The sequence below is a fragment of the Hyperolius riggenbachi genome, chromosome 11, assembly GCF_040937935.1.
Source record: "Hyperolius riggenbachi isolate aHypRig1 chromosome 11, aHypRig1.pri, whole genome shotgun sequence".
In the NCBI taxonomy this organism is placed as follows: domain Eukaryota; kingdom Metazoa; phylum Chordata; class Amphibia; order Anura; family Hyperoliidae; genus Hyperolius; species Hyperolius riggenbachi.
The window spans coordinates 168,028,075-168,055,141 of NC_090656.1; the positions used below are offsets into that span (position 1 = coordinate 168,028,075).

The window sequence follows — 27,067 nt, forward strand, 5'->3', positions numbered from 1 at the left end:
TATAGTTTGGAGTTATCACATACTTAAGGAGCACTGGCCCTTTAGTAGTCAGTGCCAACCAGTTGCATGCTATAATATATTCCTCCTCTTCCATTTATTTCCCTGCCTAGCTGCTTATCAGAAACACGATCCCCTGCTCACTTGTTTACAAGCAAGGCTGAGGTGACTCAGCGATTGGAGGAGAAAAGAAAAAAAAAGTAAAGGGCAGAAATGACATCAGGATTTAGCTTAAACTGTGGGCAAAAGACATGGTTCCCACCAGGAACAGAATTCTCTTCATTTACGATATAACATTCACTGAAATCAAAACATGGACAGTACAATACATGTATTATGAAAGTAGATCAAGTATTTATCTACTTATATATGTGTTTTTTCCCCTGGCATAGTATGGCTAATCCTACTGCTTTAATAGTGTCCTACCTATGACATGTCCATTACAACAAACATCTGCAGACAACATGAAAATGATGGACGGTACATGAGATCCTCTGTGACAATCTACAGTATGGCTGCCATCTGGTGTCAACCATCCTAAAAGAAATTGTCATTCTAAAATAGGAAGTGCAGCCAGATTGATTTGTCCTACAACTCTACAAGCTTAAACAGACAAGCACAAGTACCACAATAACATTTAATGCTACAAATATACGGATGCAACACATCTTTTTTACATCCTGCCTAAAGTTCTTCTTTAAGAAAAAATTCCATGGTATGGATGTGGATTATGGTGGCAAAGAGGCAAATGTAAAGACACTGTATGCCATTTGGGAATCATCATCTTCTGCTATAATTTTACAATGTGAACCTTATGCAGCTCTCTCCACTCTGCCAAACACATTCTCAGCATCCTATGGAATCATTTCTCCATTAATGTTAACTGAAAATTCCTTTGAGCCTCTGATAAATTAAAATACGCAATCCACTTCTGTCTAAATAACAAAGCAAGGGCTTTGTGAAAACCATGACTTGTCTTAGCCAGTGAGACAAAGAAGCTGCTGGTTCGCTATGGATTGCGTTGCATGCCAACAGAGCCAGAGCAAGATAAAGTCCATGCAGATTACAGTCTTCAATTATTAAGTGACTTCATAAACCAAACAGTTGTGTTCATCAAGAACATATTGGAAACTTGGAAACAAATGTTAGCAGTGGAAGTAATCCATCCAAAAAAAGGCAGGAAACCAAAGTTATTCTAGAAAGCAAGAGTAAAAAAAAGAAAAACATCAACAAAAAGCAAGAATAAAGAAGAAAGGTTTCTGAATGGGAAACCCCTGGCACCTTTGGAAGCAGAGTAGACTGGAATAAGTGGGGAAGATGTACTAATACTGATTATTTCTGGAGGTGAATGCAACCAATTCCACAATAGATTCCTGTTACAATAAACCAAAAGTGAATATATAAAGGCTGCCTCCTTTATCTTGTCTAATAGTGCCAAATGCATAGCTATGATATTGAGAATTCGGCCTTAGGAATGATATGCCTCATACAAGTTGCGATAGCTAGCAGCCAGTGGTGACTGAGTGGTGTCCGGACACTGTATGTTCAAGTGAACCGTATGCCCAAAGGGTCATTTATTTATTTTTATTTTTTTAAAGGCAAACGAGGATTTTCAGGCTGGAAGTCCTCGGCTACCATTGACCATGTGTAAGTAATAATAATAATAATCCGAACATTTGTATAGCGCTTTTCTCCTGTCGGACTCAAAGCACTCCAGAGCTGCAGCCACTGGAACGCGCTCAAGAGGCCACCCTGCAGTGTTAGGGAGTCTTGCCTTGAACTCCTTACTGAATTTTAAGTACTTGACCTAGCCAGGATTCGAACCCTGGTCTCCCATGTCAAAGGCAGAGCCCTTAACCAGTACTCTATTCAGCCACTGCTAATTCAGTTGTTGAGCATCTAGCAGCACTGACACCTGACCCGAGGAAGAGGCAAGACCCACAAAATGCATTGCATTTCTACAGATCGACAACTGGCATTGTACATTTTTGCTAATCACTACAAAACGGTCACTATAACTTGTAAAGCATTATCATCTCTATCATTTTGTACCAATGTCTGGAATTTTATGTACACTATTCTGGGTATCTTTATAAACCCATATTTGTGTTTACTCTGGACAGTGCCACGGAAAGGATATGGAGGCTGACATATTTATTCATTTTAGTCATTGCAAATTGCCTGGCTGTCCTGCTAATCACCTTCCTCTAATACTTTTAGCCATAAATCCAGGAACAAGCATGCAAATCGGATGTTTCTGACTGACATGTTACTGCATTAGCCGCATGTGATTCAGACACTACTGATGCCAGAAAGATCATCAGGACTGCTAGGCAATTTGCATTGTCTAAAACAAATAAATATGTCAGCATCCATATGCCTCTCACTTCACGTTCCTTTTACGTTTCCCACTCATACCACCCCCACTATTATCTCATGTTTATATTGTGGGTGGCTCGCTTACTACGTAGCTTCTCCAAGCTAGGTTCCTTGTTGTCCCCAGAGACCACCAAACTCCCAGTACATGTTCAGATAATCTCTCATCTCAACTACAGCAAAATCCTCTTATCTGGTATTCCACTAACAAGATGCTCGCCTGCAATTAATCACTAATACTGCAGCTACACTTAAGGGGCCCATACACTGGTCGATTTCAGCCATCGGTCGATTGTATACAATCGATCAGAAATTGATTCTATTAAATCTATTGATCGATTCGCAGACGATTTCGATCTATTTGATCTGACAGGATGGAAAATGTAGGTCGATCAGCTGCTAGCAGCAGATCGATGGCCCATAGAGTTGCATTGGATCTAATGGTCCAATAATGCATTTAGATCGATTTCCAATAGATTTCATTCTGAAATCAATTGTAAATCTGTTCCTAGTGTGTGGTACACATCAGATCGATTCCTGTCAGATTCGACTTGACAGGCATCTGACAGAAATCTATCTGATGGTCAAATCTGCTGCAAATCTATCAGTGTATGGCCACCTTTAAATCCATAGTTCTGCCTCCCACATGATAGTACATTTGTATTAATTAGCAATTCATAATACTTTTTAAAAATAAATATATATTAAAAAAAAAATCTAAAAAGAATGTATATCAGGCCAGGACTTAAAATGGTTTTGAAACAAAAATGACTCATTTAATACAGACTATTCTGAAAATAAATGAGTTAATATGTTAACTGAATAATTGCCTTTTATTATTTGGCTTTTTAATAATGTCACTGGGAATAAGAAATCATTAGCAGCATTCCAGCATTATGCAGAAGCGTGAAGTGCTGCAAATAGTTTTCTGTTAAGATGAGTTGAGAATGAGGCTGGAGACACATCGCAGAGCGTTTTTCAGATCGTTTTCATTTGTTTGCATTGACTTGCATTAAAATTGTGGCAAAATTGCCACAGAAAAAATTGCAATCGCAAAAACGATCTGAAAAGCGCTCTGTGATGTGTCAGGGCCCTGATGTGGTACATTTCAAGACTAACACAATCCCACTTGCCATACGGCATCCATCCACAATAAAAAAAAACAAATTATGTAATGCAGCTAAATGGATCAAACAACAGCAGACTTGGGTTCCCAAAGACAGCATTGCATATTTACTAACACATAGTGCTCTCCTGTTGGCTGTCTTAGAAGAAAGTGCATGGGGAGCAGTACTAAATCTCTACCACCCCCCTCCTCTTTCTGAGAAGTCTCTCAGGAAAAAGCTTTAAAGCATGTTGGGCTGACAGCATGGGGCAGGTAGCCGAGCTCTGAATGAAAGGTACCTGCTCTGTGCACCATGGGTAATCAGGCTGCAGATTCCAATGACAAGCTTTCCCAAGTCAATAACATCCTCAGTGCTACGCATCTATAAAACCTGGCTTCTATTTTTTTGGGTGTTAACAAGTGCAGTTCCCCTGACTACAATGTCATTGGTTAGTATAAGAACAAACAGGGATTTATATCCATGACGCAGAGGAAGGGGAAAGCTCTGTAGTGAACAAGTGGAAAAGTACTAAAACAGTTCTAGCAATATTATAAGTATAATATAAGTCTTTTCAATGTAAAATGAAATAATATTGTTACCATGAGAATGTCTGGAATGTAGGTATATAGTCAGTAAACTGAAACAATGGTTGCATTTTTGCCGATTTCCCCTCAACCGACTGACACACAAATACTATTAGACCTAGAGACCTGCATAATATTTTGTACCATATCAATCATAACATGGTAAACATGATTGCATGTTAATGTAGCATCTCATAAGGGCAAAACACATACAAACGGTAAAGAAAACACTAACAAAGGAGGATAATACAAGCCCATATTCTTACCTTTAAGAATACAAAGAATACAGGAAAACTAAATGGATGCTCAGTAGATTTAATATACCTCACAATAAGACAGAGAACTCTACCAAACATTAGTGAATGTAGTTTACACACATGCATTTGTATTTGTTATCATAGTTCGAACCAGACGTCCCTCAAGAGAATCCATCTAGCATATTTATTGGATCTCAAGATAACTTTGCCTTAAAGCGGTATAAAACTCTGACATAATATTCAATAAAAACAGGTTTTCCTACGTTTTATATGCCATACAGTTATCATATTTGCTTTTGTGCATAAGTGTTATTATTTATTTAGAAATTACAAGTTCCCAAAGTAAATTTTTTTGTTCTGAGAGCTGCCTTTGCATTTTATACATAACTGGTTTTATTAATCTTGTATTGAAGGCAGAAATGCTTTCTGAGTGTTTGGCTGTGTTCAGGAGAGTCTGCACAGTCAGAGAATGTGTAACATTCCTCATTTGATACAATTAAGTAAACAAAAGATAACAGTATCTCCAGTTCGGATGCATCCAGCTTTCTCTGCACTGAGCTTGTAACTCCTGTGTTTAACTAATTGAATGCTGTACTAGTAAACAAAAAATGTTGGTAGTATATAATATGTGTAAATAATATTTTAGAGCAAAGAAGAAATGTTGGGTTTCATTCCGCTTTAAAGGGAAAGTTCAGGGAGGGTGGGTAAAAAATCTAAATCAATTTCCACTTACCTGGGGCTTCCTCCAGCCCGTGGCAGGCAGGAGGTGCCCTCGCCGCCGCTCCGCAGGCTCCCAGTGGTCTCCGGTGGCGCGCCCGACCTGGCCAGGCCGGCTGCCAGGTCGGGCTCTTCTGCGCTCCAAGGCCTGGAACTTCTGCGTCCCACGCCAGCGCTCTGACGTCATAGGACGTCCTCCGGGCTCTACTGCGCAGGCGCAGAACTACTGCGCATGCGCAGTAGAGCCCGGAGGACGTCCGATGACGTCAGAGCGCCGGCGTGGGACGCAGAAGTTCCGGGCCTTGGAGCGCAGAAGAGCCCGACCTGGCAGCCGGCCTGGCCTGGTCGGGCGCGCCACCGGAGACCACTGGGAGCCTGCGGAGCGGCGGCGAGGGCACCTCCTGCCTGCCACGGGCTGGAGGAAGCCCCAGGTAAGTGGAAATTGATTTTGATTTTTTACCCACCCTCCCTGAACCTTTCCTTTAACTCCAAGCTCCATAGCACCCCTACCCTTTTTGGGACTAATGGTGGGAGACCAGGGAGGACTGATTGCCCGCCGGATCGATTCCGCGATTGATACCGGCCGGCAGAACAATAGAAAAAACGAAGCGCTGATTAGAAAGCGCCCGCGGGGACGAGCGGGAATCGTTATGCGCACGAACAAGCGGTGACGCGCCGGCATCGATGTGCTGGCTCGATACCGGTGCACTATCTAGCCGTGTATGCCCAGCATAAGGAAGCTGGGTGAGAAAAGCAGCTGTGAGCCATGCTGCAGTTGCCACACCTACTGCAGCCAGGCTGTGCAGTAGATTCAAGTGTCCTTGACAGGAGCTAGCAATACAAGCACGTAGGCAAGTTACTCTTGTTCTCATAGAACTCAATCTTGGGCAACGATACAGGAGTGAAGTCCTGTGCAGATACTTCGCTCTGCTATAACAAAGTGAGGAAAGAGAGGAGGGACAGCATGGGTCATGATAGAGCAGCCTACAGCGGCAACAGCTTGAAGATATGGTGCCTCGTTATATTATTTGGGGACATGATGCCTAGTTGCTTTTTGATGACTAAGTTCCTAGTTAGGTAATTAGGGGGAAATGCTGCCCATTTATGTTATTTTGGGGACTTATTTTGTTATTTGGGGGACTTGCAGGAAGATGAAGATACTTATCAAAAGGTATTCATGTAACGACTAGGACCGCCTTGGCATATAGGAGCTCCTAGTCATTACATGCATACCTCTTGATACTCTTTGACCTGAAAAAGCGTGCTCAGACCCAAGAAGCATGTTGCCTTGTATCATTCTTTATTTAGAATAAATCATATATTAGTATTAGCTCCCTGGATGTAGGCCTTTTTCTTGCCATTTTAAGTTTTAATCATCCTATTCTTTGTAGGCACCTACTTGATGTTAGTACCATCTGCATCCTCTCCTAGATGTTTGGGGGGGGGGGGGGTTGATTTGAACTGTACTTGACACCCTAATCATTTTTCACGGAGATCAACCTGAGGATGGGCATTCATAACCTACCATCAACATGGTTGCGGACCTCAGCAACCTGGGTCTGTGATTACCATTCCATTTTCTTCACACCTTCTCCAATATCCCTAAATTATACACTATACAGCACAGTTCCCCAACCCTGTCTTCAAGGCCCACCAACAGTACAGGTTTTACAGGAAACCCCACACAATCACAGGTGGGTTAATTAGTGTTGCAGCAGAGCTGATTAACTACCTCTGTGGATCTATACAAAACATGCATTGTTGGTGGGCCTTGAGGACAGGGTTGGGGAACACTGCAAGGCTCCTGTTCTCTCCTTCTCTATGGTTTTCCTGGAAGGCTTCTTCACAGACCCGAATCACCCTCCACTACAATGTGTGCAGAGGACGAGCAGTGTACTAATGTCCTGTTTGCAATCAGTCATATTTTTATTGAATACATCCAAGCTGCTGCAGACTGCAATTTCCTTTAAGGGAGTAGCCTTGGGCAGTGTAACTTCCAATTCTCTACTATTTGTCCAGATCCCTTCCAAACTCCCCTAACTATAATCCAGGTGATAATAGGTCCCTGCAGTAAGACAAGATGATACATAATCTTCAAAAGTCTATGTTATCTCCTGAACTAATACATTTCAATAATTGCATCATTATTAGTAAAGAAATTGTTCGGATAAAATATAAAGTATGCATTACTAAGTTCTGGAAAAGGTTGATATCAAACATACTCACCATATGCCGGCCCACTTAAGCTTTCAACTTCTGTATATAACAATGGAGGAACATTTATAAGTCACAGTCTCTTCCCACCAGTAATGGTCCTATCCAGTGTGGGAGAATATCTATAATGGTTCCACTCCCACACACCCATCCATTGGTGCACAAAATGCCCCTGAGGAACTCCTCTTCATATATAAATGTAATTCCCTAAAGCAGGCCTGATCTCCATGATGTGACTTCATCTCGTCCTCACCACATGCTGCTGTAATAATTGAGATACGCGCCTTATAATGCACCCTACTGCACAGTGCCCCAAACCACTGTAATGAATCTTAGTTTTCATGGCAACCCTGTCAAAATATTGCTCCGCACTGCAGGCTGCCATACGGCATCACAGTAGCCATGGTGATGAGGCTGTGCAAGGTCATAATATATTCTTAATATGTGTCTTCCCATTGATACACCAAAGGGGGATTTCTAGATCAAATAAGGTATTTGCTCCTATTTACCTACATATACTGTATATGCACAAAATATGTGTCAGCACAGCACATAGAAATAACTAATCCAGTGCAGTGGAGCGGAGTGGAAATAAGGGTATATTGGCAATAATACATTTAAATTATATAGATATAGTGTGTGTGTGAGTGTGTGAGTGTGTGCGTGTGTGTGCGTGTGCGTGTGTGCGTGTGTGAGTGTGTGCGTGTGTGAGTGAGTGAGTGAGTGTGTGTGTGAGTGAGTGTGTGTGTGTGTGTATGTTTTCCCAAAGCGAATCAAAGTGCCTGTGAATTAATGATCATGGCTTCAGCCAAAAGCCAGTGATCATTCATTGAAATGAAAGTAAAAACACACACATCCACTTCCTGTGTACTGTTCTAAGTACTCAGGATAAAGTGTGGGGACATCTAGTGGACAAAAAGTAAAATACATTACAAACTACATCCCCCCCATAGTTATTAAACCCTTGTGCCTCCTCCCCCTCAGTTACTAAAATAAAACACTTGTAAAAAGAAAAAAAAGAAAAAAAGTTACCTAGGGGACTTAGGTTCTTTCTATATCTATGTCATGAGGGTATATTACTGCTATTTTTCCAAAAAAGGTGCCTGTAATTATTGATAGTATAAACAAACACAAAACAGGAAAATACACCTTTATTTTCAAATAAAATATTGTCAACATCCATTGTACTAGGGATATCATTGTGTGGGTTTTATCTACAGTAGCACTTTTTATTTTCAAAAAGTAATGGCTGAAAACTGAGAAATAAAATAATTCTTAACAAAAAGTTCTACTCAAAGAAAGCCTGGTTTGTCCCACAAAAAAAACAAAAAAAAAACATATAGCTCAATTAAAGAGAAGTGTGAAATGTTAACATTTCTGTGGTTTTTAAGACGAAATAACCTGTGGTAGGGAAGTGGTTAAATAAACATGCTTGAAAATATTAATGCTAACTTATAGTAAAAAAAAAATAAAAAAAAATAGGTAAACAACAACTGTGTTTGAGCTTGCATTTTGCATTCATTTTATTTTGCGCACAAAGTCAATGGTTTAATTCTCTCTTCTGCATGTTAAGGGTATTTAGCTCATGGTTACAGATTTCATTATATAAGCAGGATGGTTATTAGGCACCAGTGCCTACACTTCCAATAATGTTTTATGGTGTGCTGCAAGATAGCAAAATATGTTCTCTGTAATTCATTACTGAACTGTTAAGCTTATTAACTATATATAGCATTCCTAAATCCTGGCTGCTAAAGATGAACCACAAGCCAATTAAAGAAAAGAAAACTCAATCTGTCAACTCATGGTTTAAAATGTGCAGTGTATAAATTATCAGCACCCTTTGCTTGTATTGCACTGTAACATGGGCTCACTATGAACATATCAAAATGTGAGTGATGCGATAGAGCTGTAGGGGAAGACTGTGTTCCACCTATTTCCTAGACTGGTCCATTAAAGATCTTGTATTACTGACTGCGAATGGGGTTGCCTTTGTGCATATTTACCATTGTGCAGGGACTACAGGGGAAGAGTTCTACATTTCAGAGACATAATCACTTTTTTCAGATTAAGATCTGTACAATAGGGAAGTTTGAAGGTTAGGCCCTGTTCACATTAGCAAACGCGGACGGCCGTGCGTTCGGAATGCAACGCATATGAACGCACACCATCCGCGTTTGTATGCGTTGCGTGGCTGATCCCATTCACTGAAGTGAATGGGTCAGCCGCGCGTTTCTGGAAGAAATGCGTGCAGCATGCGTTCCCGAACCGCACTGGTCCGGAACGCATGCAGTGTGAACATCAGACAGTGCAGTCTATGCACCGTTTGATGTCGGGCGTGTCGGCCTCCTGCACGCGTTCCCGTAACGTGGATGGAACTGAGTGCAGTGTGAACGGGGACTTACTGGTAAGTCATCATTCTACCACTGATGAACATTATGTAAACCCTCTTCACAGAAGGGATTAGTGGTGGGCAAAAATCACACCTATGCCTAATTATGCGTTGTAATTCGTAATGCGAAATTTGCGGATTACATGTAAACAATTTTGCATGGAAACGCCATCGCTAGTCGTAATTACGCATGTTAGCGTAATTTCGGACATGAACATTTTTACACATATGAACAAGATTTTTTCACATTGACTATTTAACAAATAGCCGCGGTTGTGCAGTATACTGGCTGGTGAACTTTTTTCGCATACAAACACATTTTTCACATTGACTATTTAACGAACAGCCACGCATGCACATTATACTAGAGCCTAGATGCAAATATTTTTACGTATTGAAGGCAAATTGCGTGTATTTGTGTAATTACAGACGTAATTACGATTCACAAATGTAGTATGTTGTACGTAACGTAATCGCAATTATGCAATTCATAATTATGATTATGCAAAATGTTGCATTATTTTTCACAATTGACTCATAACGAGCACCACTAGAAGGGATATCACAAAGTAAAAGTGCAGTAGGAGCATAACTCGACTAAAGATTGCAGGACTGCATTCATTCAGCTGTGGGGAACTAACAATGGACAGCTGGTGTGTTGGAATAACTATCCTACATCAATTGTGTGTGTGTGTGTGTGCGCATGTGTGCGTGCGTGTGTAAAAAGAAGCAGTCTCCTGCCTGACAGAAAAGAGACAGGCAACTCCAGAACTACTCCCTATGCTTAAGGCTCATACACACCTCAGACTATAGTCTTTGGAAAATGAAAGATCACAGACCAATCTTACCACCCTTCATGTAGTATGAGAGCCATACTCTACAGTCTTTTCTATGGAGCTGAACAGCCCATCAGAAAAAAAATCTTTGCAAGATGCTGCACACACAGATGCTGTACAGACACAAAAGATCAGTATCTGCAAAAGATCTGTTCCTGCCAAAGATCCGTTACTGCAAATTGCAATGATAGTCTATGAGATCTGCAGATCATCATACACACATGATTTAACTGACATTCATCTGCAGATCAAGCAATCATCCACAGATCTGAAAATCCATCCTGGTGGATCTGATCTGCAGATGAATGTCAGTTAAATGTGTGTATGATGATCTGCAGATCTCATAGGCTATCATTGCAATTTGCAGGAATAGATTTTTGGCAGGAACAGATCTTTTGCAGATACTGATCTTTTGTGTGTGTACAGCATCTGTGTGTGCAGCATCTTGCAAAGATTTCTGTCTGATGGGGAGTTCAGCTCCATAGAATAGACTGTGTAGGCATGGCTCTCATACTACATGAAGGGTGGTAAGATTGGTCTGTGATCTTTCATTTTCCAAAGACTATAGTCTGATGTGTGTATGCACCTTTAGTTTGGAAGTAATTGTTTTTATGATATGGTATGCATGTATTGTGTACTATCCCACTTCTTGTTCCTCCTCATTCCTTTAGATTGTAAGCTCGCAAGGGCAGGGCTCTCTCTCCATTTTATATCTTGGAATTTGTTATTCATTTTGTGCCTTGCAATTTGCTATACATTTCATTCCTCATGTTAAATTTGTCACTGTAATTACCAATTCTGTATTAGGTACCAGTGTCTATATTTGGTGTACACCATTGTCTGTATTAAGTACCCCATTTTTGTATCTTACTTTGTACAGTGCCACAGAATAAGTTGCCCAGGGTTCAAAGTTCTGCCCTTCCTATTTTTTAAGCCAGTTCCTATACAGTAAGGTGTCCTTGGGCAAGACTCCCTAACGCCGCAAAGGGCCTACTGAGCGTGCCCTTTTTGGCTGCAGCTTTCAAGCCCTTTGAGTCGGACAGGAGAAAAGCACCATACAAATGTAAGAATTATTATTAACCACGTTTTCAAATTAATATTTCTGCATGGAATTCAATTTAATAGTTAAACATCATCTAGTGATGTGTGTGCTGTTTTAGGATAACCTCTGTATATATAAAAAGGGGGAAAGTTGTCAACAATGATTCAGAATGAGTCACTTGACACCCTACTTTCCTTCCTGTGCACTAGCCTCGGAAAAAGCAAGGAATATCACCGTGAAACGGTTGTAAGGCCGTGTACCAGAGGCGCGCACTGCCCTTGTGAATCCAGCACAGTACAACGCACCACAGAAAGATATGTGGTTGCATTTATCCTTGTTGTCATGGTTTCATCAATCTCTATTAAACTGCACTGGTGCCAGATTTTTTGGGAGGTAGAAAATGGTCCTAATGCAAACGAGGTGCCGGATTTTTTTTTCTTTCTGCTTTTTTGCTCAAAACCTACTTTCTGCTGTACTACCCAACAATCGTCTCAATAGTTTATATGCTTCTGGCAATACCAGTATATCTTAAGAATACAGATTGTAAGTTCTGGGCAATTTTCAGTTGTATATTTAATGTTAAACTCCACCAGATTATTGCCCTCCTGCCAGGCTTACTGGCGACTTTAAGTGATCTGAATTATTTCAATTAACTTTTTTTGTCCCTCCTAATTTAACATTTTCTACCTTTTCTTTTCAAACATTTACATATTAGCCGTGTGCTGTGATCTTGAGAACAAATGGAGTCGCACAGCCTAAATAACTCAAAGCGCAAATTATTGTAAAATAGCAAGAATAATTACGAGCACAACAGCCCTCACAGATGTTTCCTTCATCACATCTAACATAATAATGCTGTTTACTGAACAACTTGCATTCTGCATTTGATTAGGAATGAAATACTAATGCTTGTGGTGGCCACATGCAACCTAACTCCCACTACACTCTAATACTGCAAAAGTCAATTTTCTTCTTCATATGAATCAGTCCCACCTCGTTTGCATTAGGACCACTTTCTACCTCCCAAGCAGTGTTATTTGACCATGATGACAACAGACAACCTTGCAAGTGGCTCATTGGGCATGGAATGCATGAATGGCTGGAGAAGACTGTAGACTGCTATTATATTAGTGTACCACAATGGTAAGGGACTCCCAAGGCACTCTGCAGAGAAATTCAGCATTACAGGAGGCACAGTTGGGTGCCTGCATTTCACTCATGCTGCCACAAATTAACACATTCACTGTTAATTTGAGTTCCATTCCATTTACAAAAATAGCTAGTGGAAGTCAGTTGTTGTGTTGTAAATAATTCCAATGTTTTGAGGTAATGGAATATCTCTTTTTCGAGGAGTCATCCATGCCTGACTATGCACATCATTCTAAGTCGCCCCACCCCGAGGGCACATATTCCTCCATTGATGACTCCTTTAATGACCTTGTTACTTGTTTCTACTGTTGGTTTGTCCAAGAGCCATAGGTTGAGCATGCAATTTGCACATGAACAACACCATACGGTGTGCATTACAACAACCCATATTACTGCAGCTCAGTCGCTGCGTGACAATCACTTACAACTCCCACTTTGTCTGACTAAAATGGTGCTCTTCCATGCCGGTAAGATGCAATAACTGTGTGACCCTTCAAACATTATATGTGCTGTTACTGGTGATCACTGGACCATCCTATTTACTGGTAAATTAAAATGAATAAGCCAGTAGATGCAAGCAGAGGTCATGAATGATAGGGCAGTATGGAGGAGATCATTTGTATTTATTCTCCACATGACAATTGGGTTAAATACTATGGGATCCAGATACTTGGGACCTGTAAGCAATTCAAGAACCACACAATAGGTACAGTAAGTATGTCTTCTTCCCATTTTGACTTGTATTCCATTTTTATGGTTATTGACTCACCACGTAAAGAAAATATCGCGTGCATGATAAAAGGGCGCCGTGCAAAAAGGCCCCGACTTATTAACGAATTTGGTGCCAGGTATTAACAAACTTTGATAACGAAAACCATCGTTATCAAGTTTATTTACGACATTTACTGTTGCAAATAACAAACGAGATATATTAATGAACAAATATTACCGTTAAATGTCGTTACATTTTTCGGCAATACTGCTTAACCCAACCTTACCCTCACACAGAACCCTATCCCTGGTGGTGCCGAAAACTAACCACTCCCCAAGTGGCGCCTAACACTAACCCCCCCCCCCCCCCCCCCCGGGGAGCCTAACCCCCCGGTGGTGCCTAACCCTAACCTCCCCGGTGGTGCCTAACTCTAACCACTCCCTCTGCAGAAACACCCTTTTACATATATTAATGATAATACCTTTGAAAGTGTAAAATCTGTACTTATTAACAAAATAATATGACAAAAACTATAACGTTGTAAACTTCTAAAACGATAACTACCTCAAAAACTATAATGTTCTAATGTTATTAACGAAATTTTTAGCAGCGCCCTTTTTTCTGCTTTTTTTTTCGCCATAATAACGATAATTGCATTAAAGTCTATGGCGGCGCCCTTTTTGTCCACCCTCAGCCGGCGCACTTTTTTCCTGCTATCAAAATATCCATTAGCTTAGATGGATCTGCATGTAAATCAGGCTATTAATCAGTAAATGCTACAATAAAAAAAAAAGCAAAAGAAGGCAAAAAAAACCCTCTAATTTAATTTGTTAAAATTGTCACCATATCATTGACCATCTTGGTTCATGATGATGTTCAAACCTAGTAAACCTTTGAAACCAGTTCCGACAGGTGCACCACCTGCCTTTCCAATTTGTTTTATCAGACATTTGTAGAGAAGTTAAAGTGCTAAAAGGCAGAAGTCTCGCAACGGCACAGAAAAAGTGTCACAAAGCACTTGATACAAATATACCAACCTGAATTGTAAAAAAACGGATTCTGTTGCATCCTTCCTTGAAAAATTACCCCCATAGAGTGGAGGATATGCCGCTTTAAAAACTAAAATCAAAAGAGAACTATAGCAGTTGTAAAACTATGTTATCAGACTTATTTTAAAAGGGTTTTGTTCTATGTAGCCAGTAAAAAATAAAAACTGGTAACTGATACATGCAAATAAGGCACTAAATATTTTACTATTTTGCTACATGCATCCCAATAGCTATAAGTCTTAAATGAGTAAATGCCTTTTTTTGCAGTCAATATATGGAAATGGAAAATGCAAATGTGGTGTTTTCCTACTCCTGCACAGACCCTTGAGGTGGCAGACCTTTTCACAAATGGTCTCAACTTTATTATCAATATAATTTGGCTTCCTGCTCTATGGTCCCTAAAGCCCTTGTTGCTATCTGCCGGCTGCTACAAGAGGAGCAATTGCAGAATTGCTTTGCCACATTCTTCAAGGGAACAAACCCTGGGCACTGCCAGCTTGGCAAGCAAGTGACTCAATATCACCACTTAAACAGGCTCTGAGATGAGAGATCCCTGCACTGACGCAAAGTCATTTCAAATATCTTTACAGGATGGCAGACTGGAAAAAAAAAACACAGACCGCATAACTCAACATGTTCTTGCTAAAAGGAATTTGTGCTCTAGGCCCAAAGGTGCAAAGGACAATACAGTTCATCTTCTATTGCAAATTAGCCGAAACTGAATACATAGAAATATGACTTGGAATAAAGAGGAATAAAATTTCCATGTATATGAACAACAAAATACAATTATGGCAGATAAGAAGAAATGTATGTATTTTCAGCCTACATTTCTTTTTCAAAAAACTGCTAAACACACGACTCACCAAAAAAAGAAAAAACATAAATTAACCAGACAAATATCTAGTAGCTTATTTACAAAAAGGTGATGAATGGAATGAAGATCGCCACAATATCACTTGGATATTGCCCCTTTTATGATATTTATAAAGAAGTTATCGACTAAGTTATGAGTGCTTTGATCGATGGCCATAAGCTAATGAGGAGACCTGTAGCTCGATTCACTTGAATGGAGCCTTGGGTCAGAAGTGGCTGCCTACATTGAAACAGCAGCACACTTATGGTGATCAGCTATATGCCACATTTAGAAATTGGTCCTAAATTTGCAGCAGTGGTTGGTTACACTGATCTTACAACGTCAAATTACAGTTGGAGAAATTTAACTAATTTCATTATGTGCCTCCCTAAATCTACTGTCTATTGCAAAGTGAAAGCCTTTAAGTGAAACATATATGGGTTAAAACGTTTGGATATCCAAGTGAACAATAGGAGCCCGGTTTACTTTTCCACATTAAAGAGGAACTGTAGCGAAAAAAACATAATGAATAAAATTGCTTATTGTTTTCAATATTAATTTCTAGATTATTTAGTCAGTGTTTGCCCAATGTCCCAATGTAAAATCTTTCCTCTCCCTGAAATTCTGAAATGTATCCCAGGTGATTACATCTTTAGTCTTGTCAGGTGCAGGTCTGCAGAAATGTTTGTTTACTGAGAGTGCTGTGCACTGAGGGAGATACTGCTTGCTTAGCAGTTGGAAATAACCATTATTTCCCACAATGCAACAAGGTTCACAGACAGCAAGCTGTCAGGGCCATGGCCATGACATCATACTGTGTAAGGGGTTTTGTCATAATATCAGCCATACAGACCCCCTGATCTATTCAAGAAAAGGTAAAGATTTCTCAATGGAAAGAGGGTATCAGCTACTGATTGAAATTAAGTTCAATCCGTAGTAGAAGTTATTTTTTAACCACTTGCCGACCAGGGGATTTTTCACTGATCGGTGCTGCGTGGGCTCTACAGCCCGCAGCACCGATCAGGAGTGCAGCAGGGCGATCAGACTACCCCCCTTTTTTCCCCACTAGGGGGATGTCCTGCTGGGGGGGTCTGATCGCCGCCGGCTGCAGTTGGTTAGCGGGGGGGGGGGGCTCTTCAAAGCCCCCCTCCGCAGCGTTCTCCGCTGTCTCTCCCGCTCCCTCCCCCTGTGAGCTGCGCAGGACGGATTTCCGTCCCCAGAGGCCGGGGATCGCCGATCTGCCTTACGGCGCTGCTGCGCAGCAGCGCCGTATGATGTAAACAGCGGGAATTTCTTCCCCGCCTGTTTACATTTTGCCGGCGAGCCGCGATCGGCGGCTCTCCGGCTGTTCACGGAGACACCCTCCGTGAACTGACATGGAAAGGTCGCTCGATCGAGCGGCTGTTTCCATGGTAACCCGCAGACAACCAGTTTACGCTAATCGGCGTTAGCTGGTCGTCAAGAGGTTAAGTGGCAACAAAGCTCTAACACTTTCATATATTTATTGGTGCTGAGATGTTTGGGAAAATGTTTTCTCCTTCTCCACACTTGTATCAGGATTACTGAAAGCAGAAATTGAAGTGAAATCTCTCCAATGGTAATAAGGTCAGCAATAGCATTGGTGTTCAGGTTTTGGTGTATTTACGTCAAAACAGCACAGCTTCCTGTACAGAAAGTCTACAGTGCCAAATCTCATATTTATTCTTGTGTCCCACTAATTATATATGCAGACTAATTATGTTCATGCTTAATATGCACATATCCATATGTGTGGGCTAAGCTGGCAGCATGCGCAGGGTTTGTTACCTTGAAGAACGTGACAAAGCATTTCTGCAACCATTCCAGCAAATGGCAACAGGCCATAACATCGGAACAGAAAACAACAACAACAAAAATCACAGATAGTCCACAAGGAAAAGAAAAAAAACAGTCTGTTTGAAAAACCCTTAGTCCCATCGATCAAGTGACAAAGAAGGGTTTGTAAAACAGTGATGAATGAAAAAGTATTCTAAACTGCAAAATTCCACTGACCCAGCAAACGAAAATATTAATATCATCTGACCAGAAGCTGTGGATCAAGTAGCAGCTAGTTAATACATTAGTAGCTGAAGGAGTGGATGAATCGAATTCCCTCAGCGGATGTATGGAGATTTGCTCAGTGGGAGAATTATTTGGTCACCACTACTCTTCAATAAAAATTATAAAAAATAAGTTATATACACGGATTTTATATAAATCCTGTGTATGCACTACATTTATTCCACATATAGCACTACACATATATCCATTTTAATTTACCCCTTTAAGACAATGAGTTCTATTAGCTAGAAAAGTGCTGTCATTTTTGCAGAAACTAGAGCACTTTTCTGGAGATCTGCAGATTGCCATATTTTGTTATCAGTATGCATTTATATAATACTGACATTTTCCAGTGCACTTTACAGAGTACATCAAACTATCCCTGTCGCTAAATGTCCCTCAGAGGACAGTCTAATACCTACACTGGTACAAGTCCAATGTCCCAGCCATAATCTACAGCCAGATTGAACTGCTTGCCGACCGCGTCACGCCGACAGGCGTGGCTACGGCGGCAGCCCCAACGCCTAATGCCCAACGATCGGCGTAAAGTCCAGGGTCCTCAGTTTGCAGGAGATCGCGCACAGGCTGTGCGCACATCTCCTGCTTGGTAGGCGGAGCTCCCAGTAGCGATCACCGCTCGGAGACTGTTAGACAGCGAAACCGCCGTCTTTTTACTTAGTACAACGCTGCGACTTGGGGCACAAGAGAGCGATTGGCTCTCATAGGCTGAAGCCTATGACAGCCGATCGCTAAAGTTCTACGACTTTGCAGGTCGCAGATCATGCTGCCCTGGCTCGCAGGGCTTTTCTTCCTGGAGAGGCGGAGCTTTGAGCTGTAGCTCTGCCTCTACGCAATCTCCTCAGGTCTCCACCTCCTCCCCGCCCTCTCTCAGTGAAAGAAGACTGAGAGGGGCAGGGAGAGGCGGCGATCCGCAGAGATTGACTGCAGAGGAGGCAGAGCTACAGCCTAAAGCTCTGCCTCATTGAGGAAGTAAAGCCCTGCCAGCCCAGAATCTTTTCAGGGCTAATCCTCAGCTATAATGCTCTGCCGCGGGGATGTGGCGACTTCACTTAGGCATTAACTCTTAACAAGCTGGTATGAGAAAATAAGGGGAAAAAAAAGAGACTTCAGAGTCTCTTTAAATGTATCAGTAATGCTAGCATTTACACTGGCGGCAAGGTAAATCACTGTGGTATTCCCCCCAATCACTGTGGTATGTCATTCCATAAGTTAAACATCAATTGAAAGACGAAGTTACAAACCTATATACAGCAATATATAAATATAAGAAACATTTCTGATGTTGAAACTAGGTCAAGTAACGTAAAACTGTGTATTCTTAATATTGTATTTTCTGCTACGGTTACGGTTCCTCTTGTAGAACACAGCACTAGGCATGTGGAAGGGTTTGAAGTTTGGGGAGAAGGTTGGGGTTAGGAAGCAAGAAGGGTTAGGAAGCAAGAAGGGTTAGGAAGCAAGAAGGGTTAGGAAGCAAGAAGGGTTAGGAAGCAAGAAGGCTGAGGAAGAGAAATTTCACTAAGGGAAGCAGTAACAAATAGTGGACTGAGAGGGGAGAAATGAAAATAACATCTTTGCAAATTGTGTTGCATAGCTGAGCTACTCAGTCCTTAACCAGTAGTCACCACCAGCAAAAATTGTAACCATGACAGATCTGAACTTACGCTATTCACTTCCTGTCTGCAGCTCCAGCCTCACTAGACACATTTTTTTCTTGTTTTTTTTTTTTTTTTTTTTTTATACATTTCATTTAGCTAATACCGACACCATCTCTTATAGCACTAAAAAAAATAATAATCAGTTAATCACATAACCTGTTGAATTGTTGCCTTCTGTTTCTGCATCATGATTCAACCCCCAAATGCCTTTTGCTATAGCACAGCTGACTCTACAGAACCCCTGATGTTCCAGAAGGATATAGAAAGAGCTTTGTAGACTGGCTCTATGATCTGCAACCTGATCTTTAGTGCACTGTCAGAATGAAGCTATGTACAGATCTACACTTGACAACCACTCACATATTTATATTCAGAATAGTAAACATCTGATGTCTGTGTGGGCATGCCCAGTTTTCCAGGGGGAAAGGGAATTTAGCTGCTTTGATACTCTCAGCTGATTGCCATTGCATTGAAAAAACAAACAGGCATTAGGGTCTGCTCCTTGTTCCTCCCGTTCCCTCTTCCATCCACATATACACATCCATAGCTCAGTCAGCTGGACAATGCCTCAAAGAGACAGCTTTACTACTCTGTGGCTCAGGTTATTAAATCCAGTGATGTAAAAATAGCCTTGATCTGGCCTCTGGGCACTATGTCTATTTAAATATTAAAAGCTCTAGCAATGACACACTTATGGCATTAATCGAAACAACGAAAATACAGACGGAAAACAACATTGTACTTTGACAAATACACGCAACCCAATTTTTGCCTTTTTCCAGGAACGTTACATCCACTCACATGTCACGACAGGAAAAAAAAAGCATGTAAAATTGCTAGTAAGGTTCTTTAACAGGCCCTTTTGCAAGGCTAAAACGAAGTTCTGTGTGCATGAAAAGACCATTTCAGCATGATCTCATACTGCTAGGAAGAAAGACTGAACTGTACGAACCTGGTGAATGGTTTTATGAAGAAAAAAGATGCTTACCTATCATGTGGTTGGCAACGTGAATTTGAATTTCTCTTTCGTTCTCAAAGGTCATCTGGCACTTGATGCACTGATAAGTCTTCTTCTATTAAGTGTACACAAATAAAATAGCAATTAAGAATTTTGAGAGATTTATAATAAAAAGTACAAACATATTTGAGTGCTGTAGTGTAATTCACATTTGAACAGTATAGTTGAACAGTAGGCATCAGGAGGCCACAAGTCTCGGGTCCCGATGAGTAACCTGTGTATCCTGTGGCTTTCACCCTCTTAAACACATGCAGCATGAACTACCATAGCAGTTGGCCATTTATGATCCATTTTGGCTGACTGCTAAAGGGGAGGCCACCAATATCTGGGAACACTTATACATATGTTCCATTCGTCACTTTAAACAATCAGGAGCAAAAGACTCAAAATGTAGCATATGCATAGAATCAGCATTTAGCACATTCGGGATTCAGTTTTCAACTGCCACCATGGTGTGGTGCGATCTGCATGTGGTATAAGAGCCTAACACAGCGCACTGCCCCACTACATACTATTTGTTTCAGGCGGCAGACAGCGCTCTTCTGCGCATGCGTGGCTCGGCCGCTCGCGCGCCCTCTCCGTGCACTTCCAAACCTGGGAGCGTTCTGTGCCTGCACAGTAGTACTGCGCAGGCGCAGAATGCTCCCAGACACATGGCCAGGCTGCGCATGCGCAGAACTACACGACTACCCACAACTGGATGGATACCGGCGGCGATTACAGGAGAACGGAGCGGCTGGAGAGGACGGCGAGGGAGCCCAGGCACCTCATGGTGCTGGAGGAAGCACCGGGTAAGTATAAATACAGTGATGATTGTGATCTCAAATACACTTCTTAACAGATTGCTTGTGCCATTTTCTGTACAGTAAAGAGAGAGCTTCATTAAATAAATCAGGCTGGGCATATGCTGGAGTCCACGATATTCATGATGGCCTATAGAAACAGCACTAAAGCATAAGACTAGCCCATTTAGACGCGTAACACAAGCACTGGTAATATCTATAATATTACTAAGAAAAATCAAACAGACTCAGTTACAGATTGCCAATTTAAACACTTGCAGGAAACAGAAAATGTCACTTTCATCAGTAAGCAACCAAGTGTCATGTAAACATTCTTTGTAGAGTGTGAAGGCGTCAGTTACCTTCAAGAGAGAACTTACAAAATCTCCTATGGCCTCTGGGAAGATGTGCATCAGCTGCTGCTTGCAACAAACCAAGGGTTATTCATCTATTCATCTTCATAATGCTTGTGGACCTTTTCTGTCCCTAAAATTGAATCCTGCCACACATATCTAAGAGCCGTTAGATGTACAGCCACAGTATGACCACCTTCATGGTATTCTGCCGGCACAGAGACAAACAAGAACGATTAGCGCAGACCAGTGTTTGCGGTTATATCTATGGAGAGAGCCAGCAATTTCTGTCAGCACCGTTTATTTCAAAGGTAGAACAGCAGCAGTGTTGCAATATTTTCATCCAGCCCAACTATCTCCTACATGAGTGGAAGCCTGGTAGTTGTCCATTAAATAGACATGAACTCAGAAGAAAGCAGGCAGAAAGGGGAACTGTCATTTAATATCAGTGGCACATGTAGTTATCAAGCTGCCTGCAATCCTCAGCAGTTTAAACCAATCCTATACAGGACTGCATGAAAGCAAAGTGGTGGAAAGGCAGTATTTTCAGTGAAGCACGCTGCTGCCACTTATGAAGCTACTGCCACTGCGCTCACTGGATATTCCTTGATTAGAAGCTTAGCTATGTTCTGTCTTGCTGCTACCGTGTCCATCCCATGGTGGTTATACCTCTTTTGCCCCCTAATGTTGTCATCACATGACCTCTCTAGCAACACCAAGGCAAGACAGCAGTCAGGTTGGGAGGCTGGAGGGAGTTGGTGGTTAAAGAGGGATTGTCAGCCACAAAATCAAATTCCATTTAGCCACTGCTCTGTGTTTATTATGCTGCCAGGAATCTTGCAAGCATTCCAATCTATTCAGAAATATTTCTGCTGTAATAAATCTTATCTCACAGTCAGCCTGGCTCTTTTCTCATCTACCCCCTCCCACATTCTTGCTCCTCACTGATTGGCTGAGAGGACAGTTCAGTGTGACAGGCTTAGCTGTAATCTGATCCTGTACTCACACCAGTTAAATCGGATCCGAGATGAAAAACTAACTATAACAAGTAACTTGTCTATATATCTTATGCACAGTTTAGATGGTTTAAACAGCAAATCTGTCTGCATACTGCTTTAATAGAATATGATTATTTCTTCCTGTGATACAATGACAGCGGCCATGTTGTTTGTAAACATTACACAGAGGCAGCTTATCTGCACCATCAGCACTCAGACTGAAAAAAACCTAATCCTCCATCCTCCCTCCTGCCTCTGAAATCTCTGGCTAGTAATACCTCCCCCTCCTCCTGCCCAGACTGAGCTCCCATGAGCCCTTGCTACTGCCAAGGCTCTATGAAAACTGTGGGTGGGGCTTATTTAGTTTATAGGGAATTGGAGTATTAAAAACAAAAACAAAAAAGTATTTGGCTTGAGGAATGCCCTATAAACAATAGGAAAGGAACACAATTATGCAAGGAGTAAAAGTTCATCTCGGATCCACTTTAACAAGCAAGCTAGCTATGAAATGCAGATTGGAAGAGGGGCAAAAAAAGAGTGAGGGAGGAAATTACAACAGGATTGGCTTCTTTTGAGGTAATATAAAATGGAAACTGTCAGAAACAGAATTCTTTGTATCTACTGTATAAAATTCACTGAAATAAAAAAAAGTGGACAGTACAATACATATGTTATGTAAGAAGAGCAAGAAGTTGTCTACTTACATATGTGTTTTTTTTTTCCTTGCATAGTATGGCTGACACTGCTGCTTTAAAAATCCTTTAGGATTGTTCCAATGCGATGTGAAGAAGCTCAATACTACTTCTATGGGACTCAAATGCATGTCGCGGGAAACTGCTATCTATATTTTAGCCGCATCTAAACGCAAACGGAAATTCGCGTCAATAGAAGCTACACGGACAGAGGCGCTCAAACCTATTGCTTGACCCACTGAGTTGTGCTCCCATTTTTGCCTGAGGAAGCGGGGCCACGCCCGCGAAATGCGTTGCATTTGTGGAGTTGAATAAATTATTTGTCAATTCTGTTTTAACGAGACTCAAGTGAGTTTTCTTTTTTTGTAAGAGGGAGGTAAGTCCACCCTAACAATCCCCCTCTGCTTTTAAGTGGTTTTTAAAGTGAACCTTATGTCATTTTAAAAAAAAAATGAGTTTTACCGGCCACAATAGCAGCATAGGGGGCGATATTTTGGCTGGGAACGCAAAGATTCACTCACGTTCCCATGCCTGTCGGGTCCTGACGGCGAAACCGGAAGTGGTCGCCGGCGGGGACGGGAGGATCAGAGAGACACGGCGAGGGCACCGATCGGCTGCAGGGGGCTGAGGGAAGCCCCAGGTGAGTAAAACTCATTTTTTTTTAAATGACTTAAGTGCCTCTTTAAACGTTTTACTCTACTCTGGCACCTCTGTATACCGACCTTTTGCTGATCTTCTAGTCCACCCTGGGTGGAGAGGTGCATCCCCATCTACTATCTACAGAGAGTGACTTCTTAACCTGAGTGGGGTCAGGTCCTAATGCTCCCCACCTGCATTTAAAGTCTTTGCCTAGTGGTAACCCGTGTTTGTGAGTATATACACATAAAATTGTATTGAACTCTTCATTTTACCTGACAATACTGCACCATATTGGGCTCTCGATTCTCTTCATGTTTTTAAGCATACACGTGACATGCAGTTTGCACGCACAGCAATGCGATGATCGCACCGCATGTAGTGGAAACAGGCCCTATAGGCAACCTGAGGTGACATTGATAAGAAGGAGGACATATTTGTTTCCTTTTAAACAATGCAAGTGGCCTGGCTGTCTCGCTGATGCCCTCGCCTAGCGATTGTGATTTTTACGAAGCTAGTACTTTGCAATTCTCATTCAGTGCATGAGAATTGCACTGCGATCGGTCTAAAAATCTGCATGCAACGCAAGCACTTCAGTGATTCTGCAGTGAGACTAGGGATACATGTGTCATAGCGCTTTGCTGATCACCAGCAATCAGCAAAGCATTGGAAAGCTGCAGAAAATAAACCCAGTGTGAATAGGCCCTTAGCCAAATATCCTAAAAAAGCATGCAGATTAAGTGTTTCTGACTAAAGTCTGACTGTATTGGCTGCATGCTTGTTTCAGGTGTGTGATTCAGACACTACTGAGGCCAGAAAAAACAGCAGGACTAACAGGCAACTGGTATTATGTCAAAGGAAATAGATATGGCAGCCACCATATGCTCCTCACTTCAGGTTCCCTTTAAGGTTTCTTCTGCTCGATCTACACAAATAAGTGCCGCATAGCTTCCAGAGAACACAGGTACACGTATTGAAGGAGGAGAAGAGCGGGTAGTTAAAAGTAAAATAATCTTTTTAGGAAGATCTATGGTTCTATTTCAGATTGGGAATATGATTCACAGTCAGCTCAGCAGCATCGCTTGTAAACAAAACTCCCATGGGGTATAATTTAGGGATAATAAAGGGAGTACAACTGCTAATAACAACACTAACATTTTACAATGCATAAGACAAGGATAGAAGACTCCTACGATCAAGTGTATAAGAGTAGATTCATAAATAAAATAATTGCATCATGTATACAAATAAAGTGCCAAGAATTGTCAGTGCTTCATATGCCAATCAATTTGTGGCTTAGCTGGGTTGTAAATGAACAGTGCATGTATTCACAAAATTACAAAAGGGAATGTGTTAGAGTATAGTATAAAACAGGATAAGTTACCACACTATACTGATTCTTAAAGTAAAGCTGTAATGAGAGACCTGCCATATTTGTTCCTTTTTGAACAATGCCAATTGCCTGGCTGCCCTGCTGATCTTCTTGGCTTCAGCAGTGTCCACATTCCACACCTGATAAAAGCATGCAGCTGCCCTAGCTAGGATTTAGCTAGAGCAGCTGATCAGAATTATCGTTCTGGGACAGTGGTGTAATATATTAAGGTGAGCATAAACTAGTTTGTTTGTTCTTAATTCAGCAATCAAGCAGACAAGACAGCTCATTGAAGTGCAGTCGATATACAAATTGTGTATTTCTCATGTAAATTTTACAAATGAAACACAAATATCAATCTAAAGCCACATCTACACGCGTAGATGCGGCTCCGATGTTCCTTATCAATCGAGCCGCTGATGCGGCTCGATAAGATCCGACAGGACGGATCTCCGCACCGCCGATTCCCTGCTCGCTCCCCGCGAGGGAACAATGGCAGGGAATCAAGCGGAAGATAAGCGGGGACGAGCGGGGAATCGAATCCGGCGCACGCGGACGCGGAAGAGGCGATCCGGCGGCTAATCGAGCCGCCGGATCGGAGCCACATCTACGCGTGTAGATGCGGCTTTAAAGGGAATCTTAACTACGGAGGAAAAAGATAAGAACTGAGTTATCATAACAGTAAGTTAGACAGGGCCCAAATCTAGCTTATTGCACAGATGCTGCTCAGCTGAGACTGAATTCTGACCAGGAAATTAGCAAAAGGGGTAAAATAAAAGGAATGCATTCTTTTTATGAACAATCCCATCATATTTTTTAACAATTAGAAAATAATCATATTAATTATTAGAGTCCATTAGGTTTCCCACACAAATATTTTTTAGAATTTGCATGTGAAATTTAACTTTTAAGGTTTCTAAATGTGCAGCATTAAGGCCTCTTTCACAGTGCGACGTTAAAGTTGCACGTTAGAAAATATTTTAATATTAATATTTAAGGTGGACTAATGCACAGCAATACTAAGGCCCCGTTTACACTTAATCAGTTGGTGTGCGTTAGTACGCGTTTTTTCCATAGCAGTGCATTGGGGAGAAGATTTCAGTTAAAACGCGTTAAGTGTGAAAGGTGCCATAGGAAAACATTACTTTACATTACTTTGGAAATCAGTTTTCTTTCCGTTTTAACGGAGAGCAACTGATTACGTGTAAAAGCGTGCGCAATCTCCTGCAAAACCCCGCCTCAGGACTTGACGCCAATTGGCGTTAGGTGGTCCTGGGGCTGTCATTTAGTCGTAAAAGTACACCTAAGGCATATGGAGGCTACAATAAGTATTTCCTTATAAACCATCCCAGTTGCCCGGTAGTCCTACTGATCTCTTTGGCTGCAGTAGTAACTGGATTACACAACTAAAACAAGCATGTAACTTGCAACGCAGGTCCAACTAGACCACACATGTCAAACTCTGGCCCATTGGCCAAATCTGGCCCGCATACTTATCTAAGTTGGCCCTCAAGTGGTTTCCCCATTTTGCATCATGTTTGGCATTCTATAGACCACCAGGAAAGCTTTATTGGGGTAAAGCTCTAGATCACCAGGGAAGTCATATGGGAGAGTGAGGGCTTAAAGCAGACACCAGGGAACTGTGTAGGAGAGGGAGTGGGGTAACTAGACACCAGGGAACTGTATCAAGTAGGGAGGGAGGCCACTAGACACCAGGGAACTGTAAATGGTAGGGAGTGAACCACTAGACACCAGGGAACTGTAAATGGTAGGGAGTGAACCACTAGACACCAGGGAACTTTATATGGGAGGGGACTGGCCACTAGACATTGAGGCTTGGCCCATGACTTAGTCCAAGTATTTAATTTCAGCCCACTTTGTTCTTCAGTGGGAAACATCTGATCTGCATGCCTGCTCAGGGTCTATGGCTAAAAGTATTAGAGGCAGAAGGACTGCCAGGCAATGTGCATTGTTTAAAAGGAAATATTGCAGCGTCCATATCCCTCACAGTTCAGTTGTCAAGTTTTAATTGTATTAGTTGAATGACTAAGGTTATTTGCAGGGCTGTGGAGTCGGAGTCGGGGCAATTTTGGGCACCCGGAGTCAGAGTCGTTGATTTTATAAACTGAGGAGTCGGAGTCGGATGATTTTTGTACAAAATCCACAGCCCTGTT

General features: G+C 41.6%; 1 protein-coding gene across 8 annotated transcripts in view; it reads right to left on the reverse strand.

Annotated features, from left to right (window-relative positions):
* Positions 1 to 27,067, reverse strand: part of ZNF423 (zinc finger protein 423) — a 464,204-nt gene that overhangs the window by 237,311 nt on the left and 199,826 nt on the right. For all 8 annotated transcript variants that reach the window (XM_068261031.1, XM_068261037.1, XM_068261036.1 and 5 more), the window contains one exon: positions 20,031 to 20,115. In XM_068261031.1, coding sequence (XP_068117132.1) covers positions 20,031 to 20,115 — 85 coding nt within the window. The remainder of the gene's footprint in view (positions 1 to 20,030; positions 20,116 to 27,067) is intronic.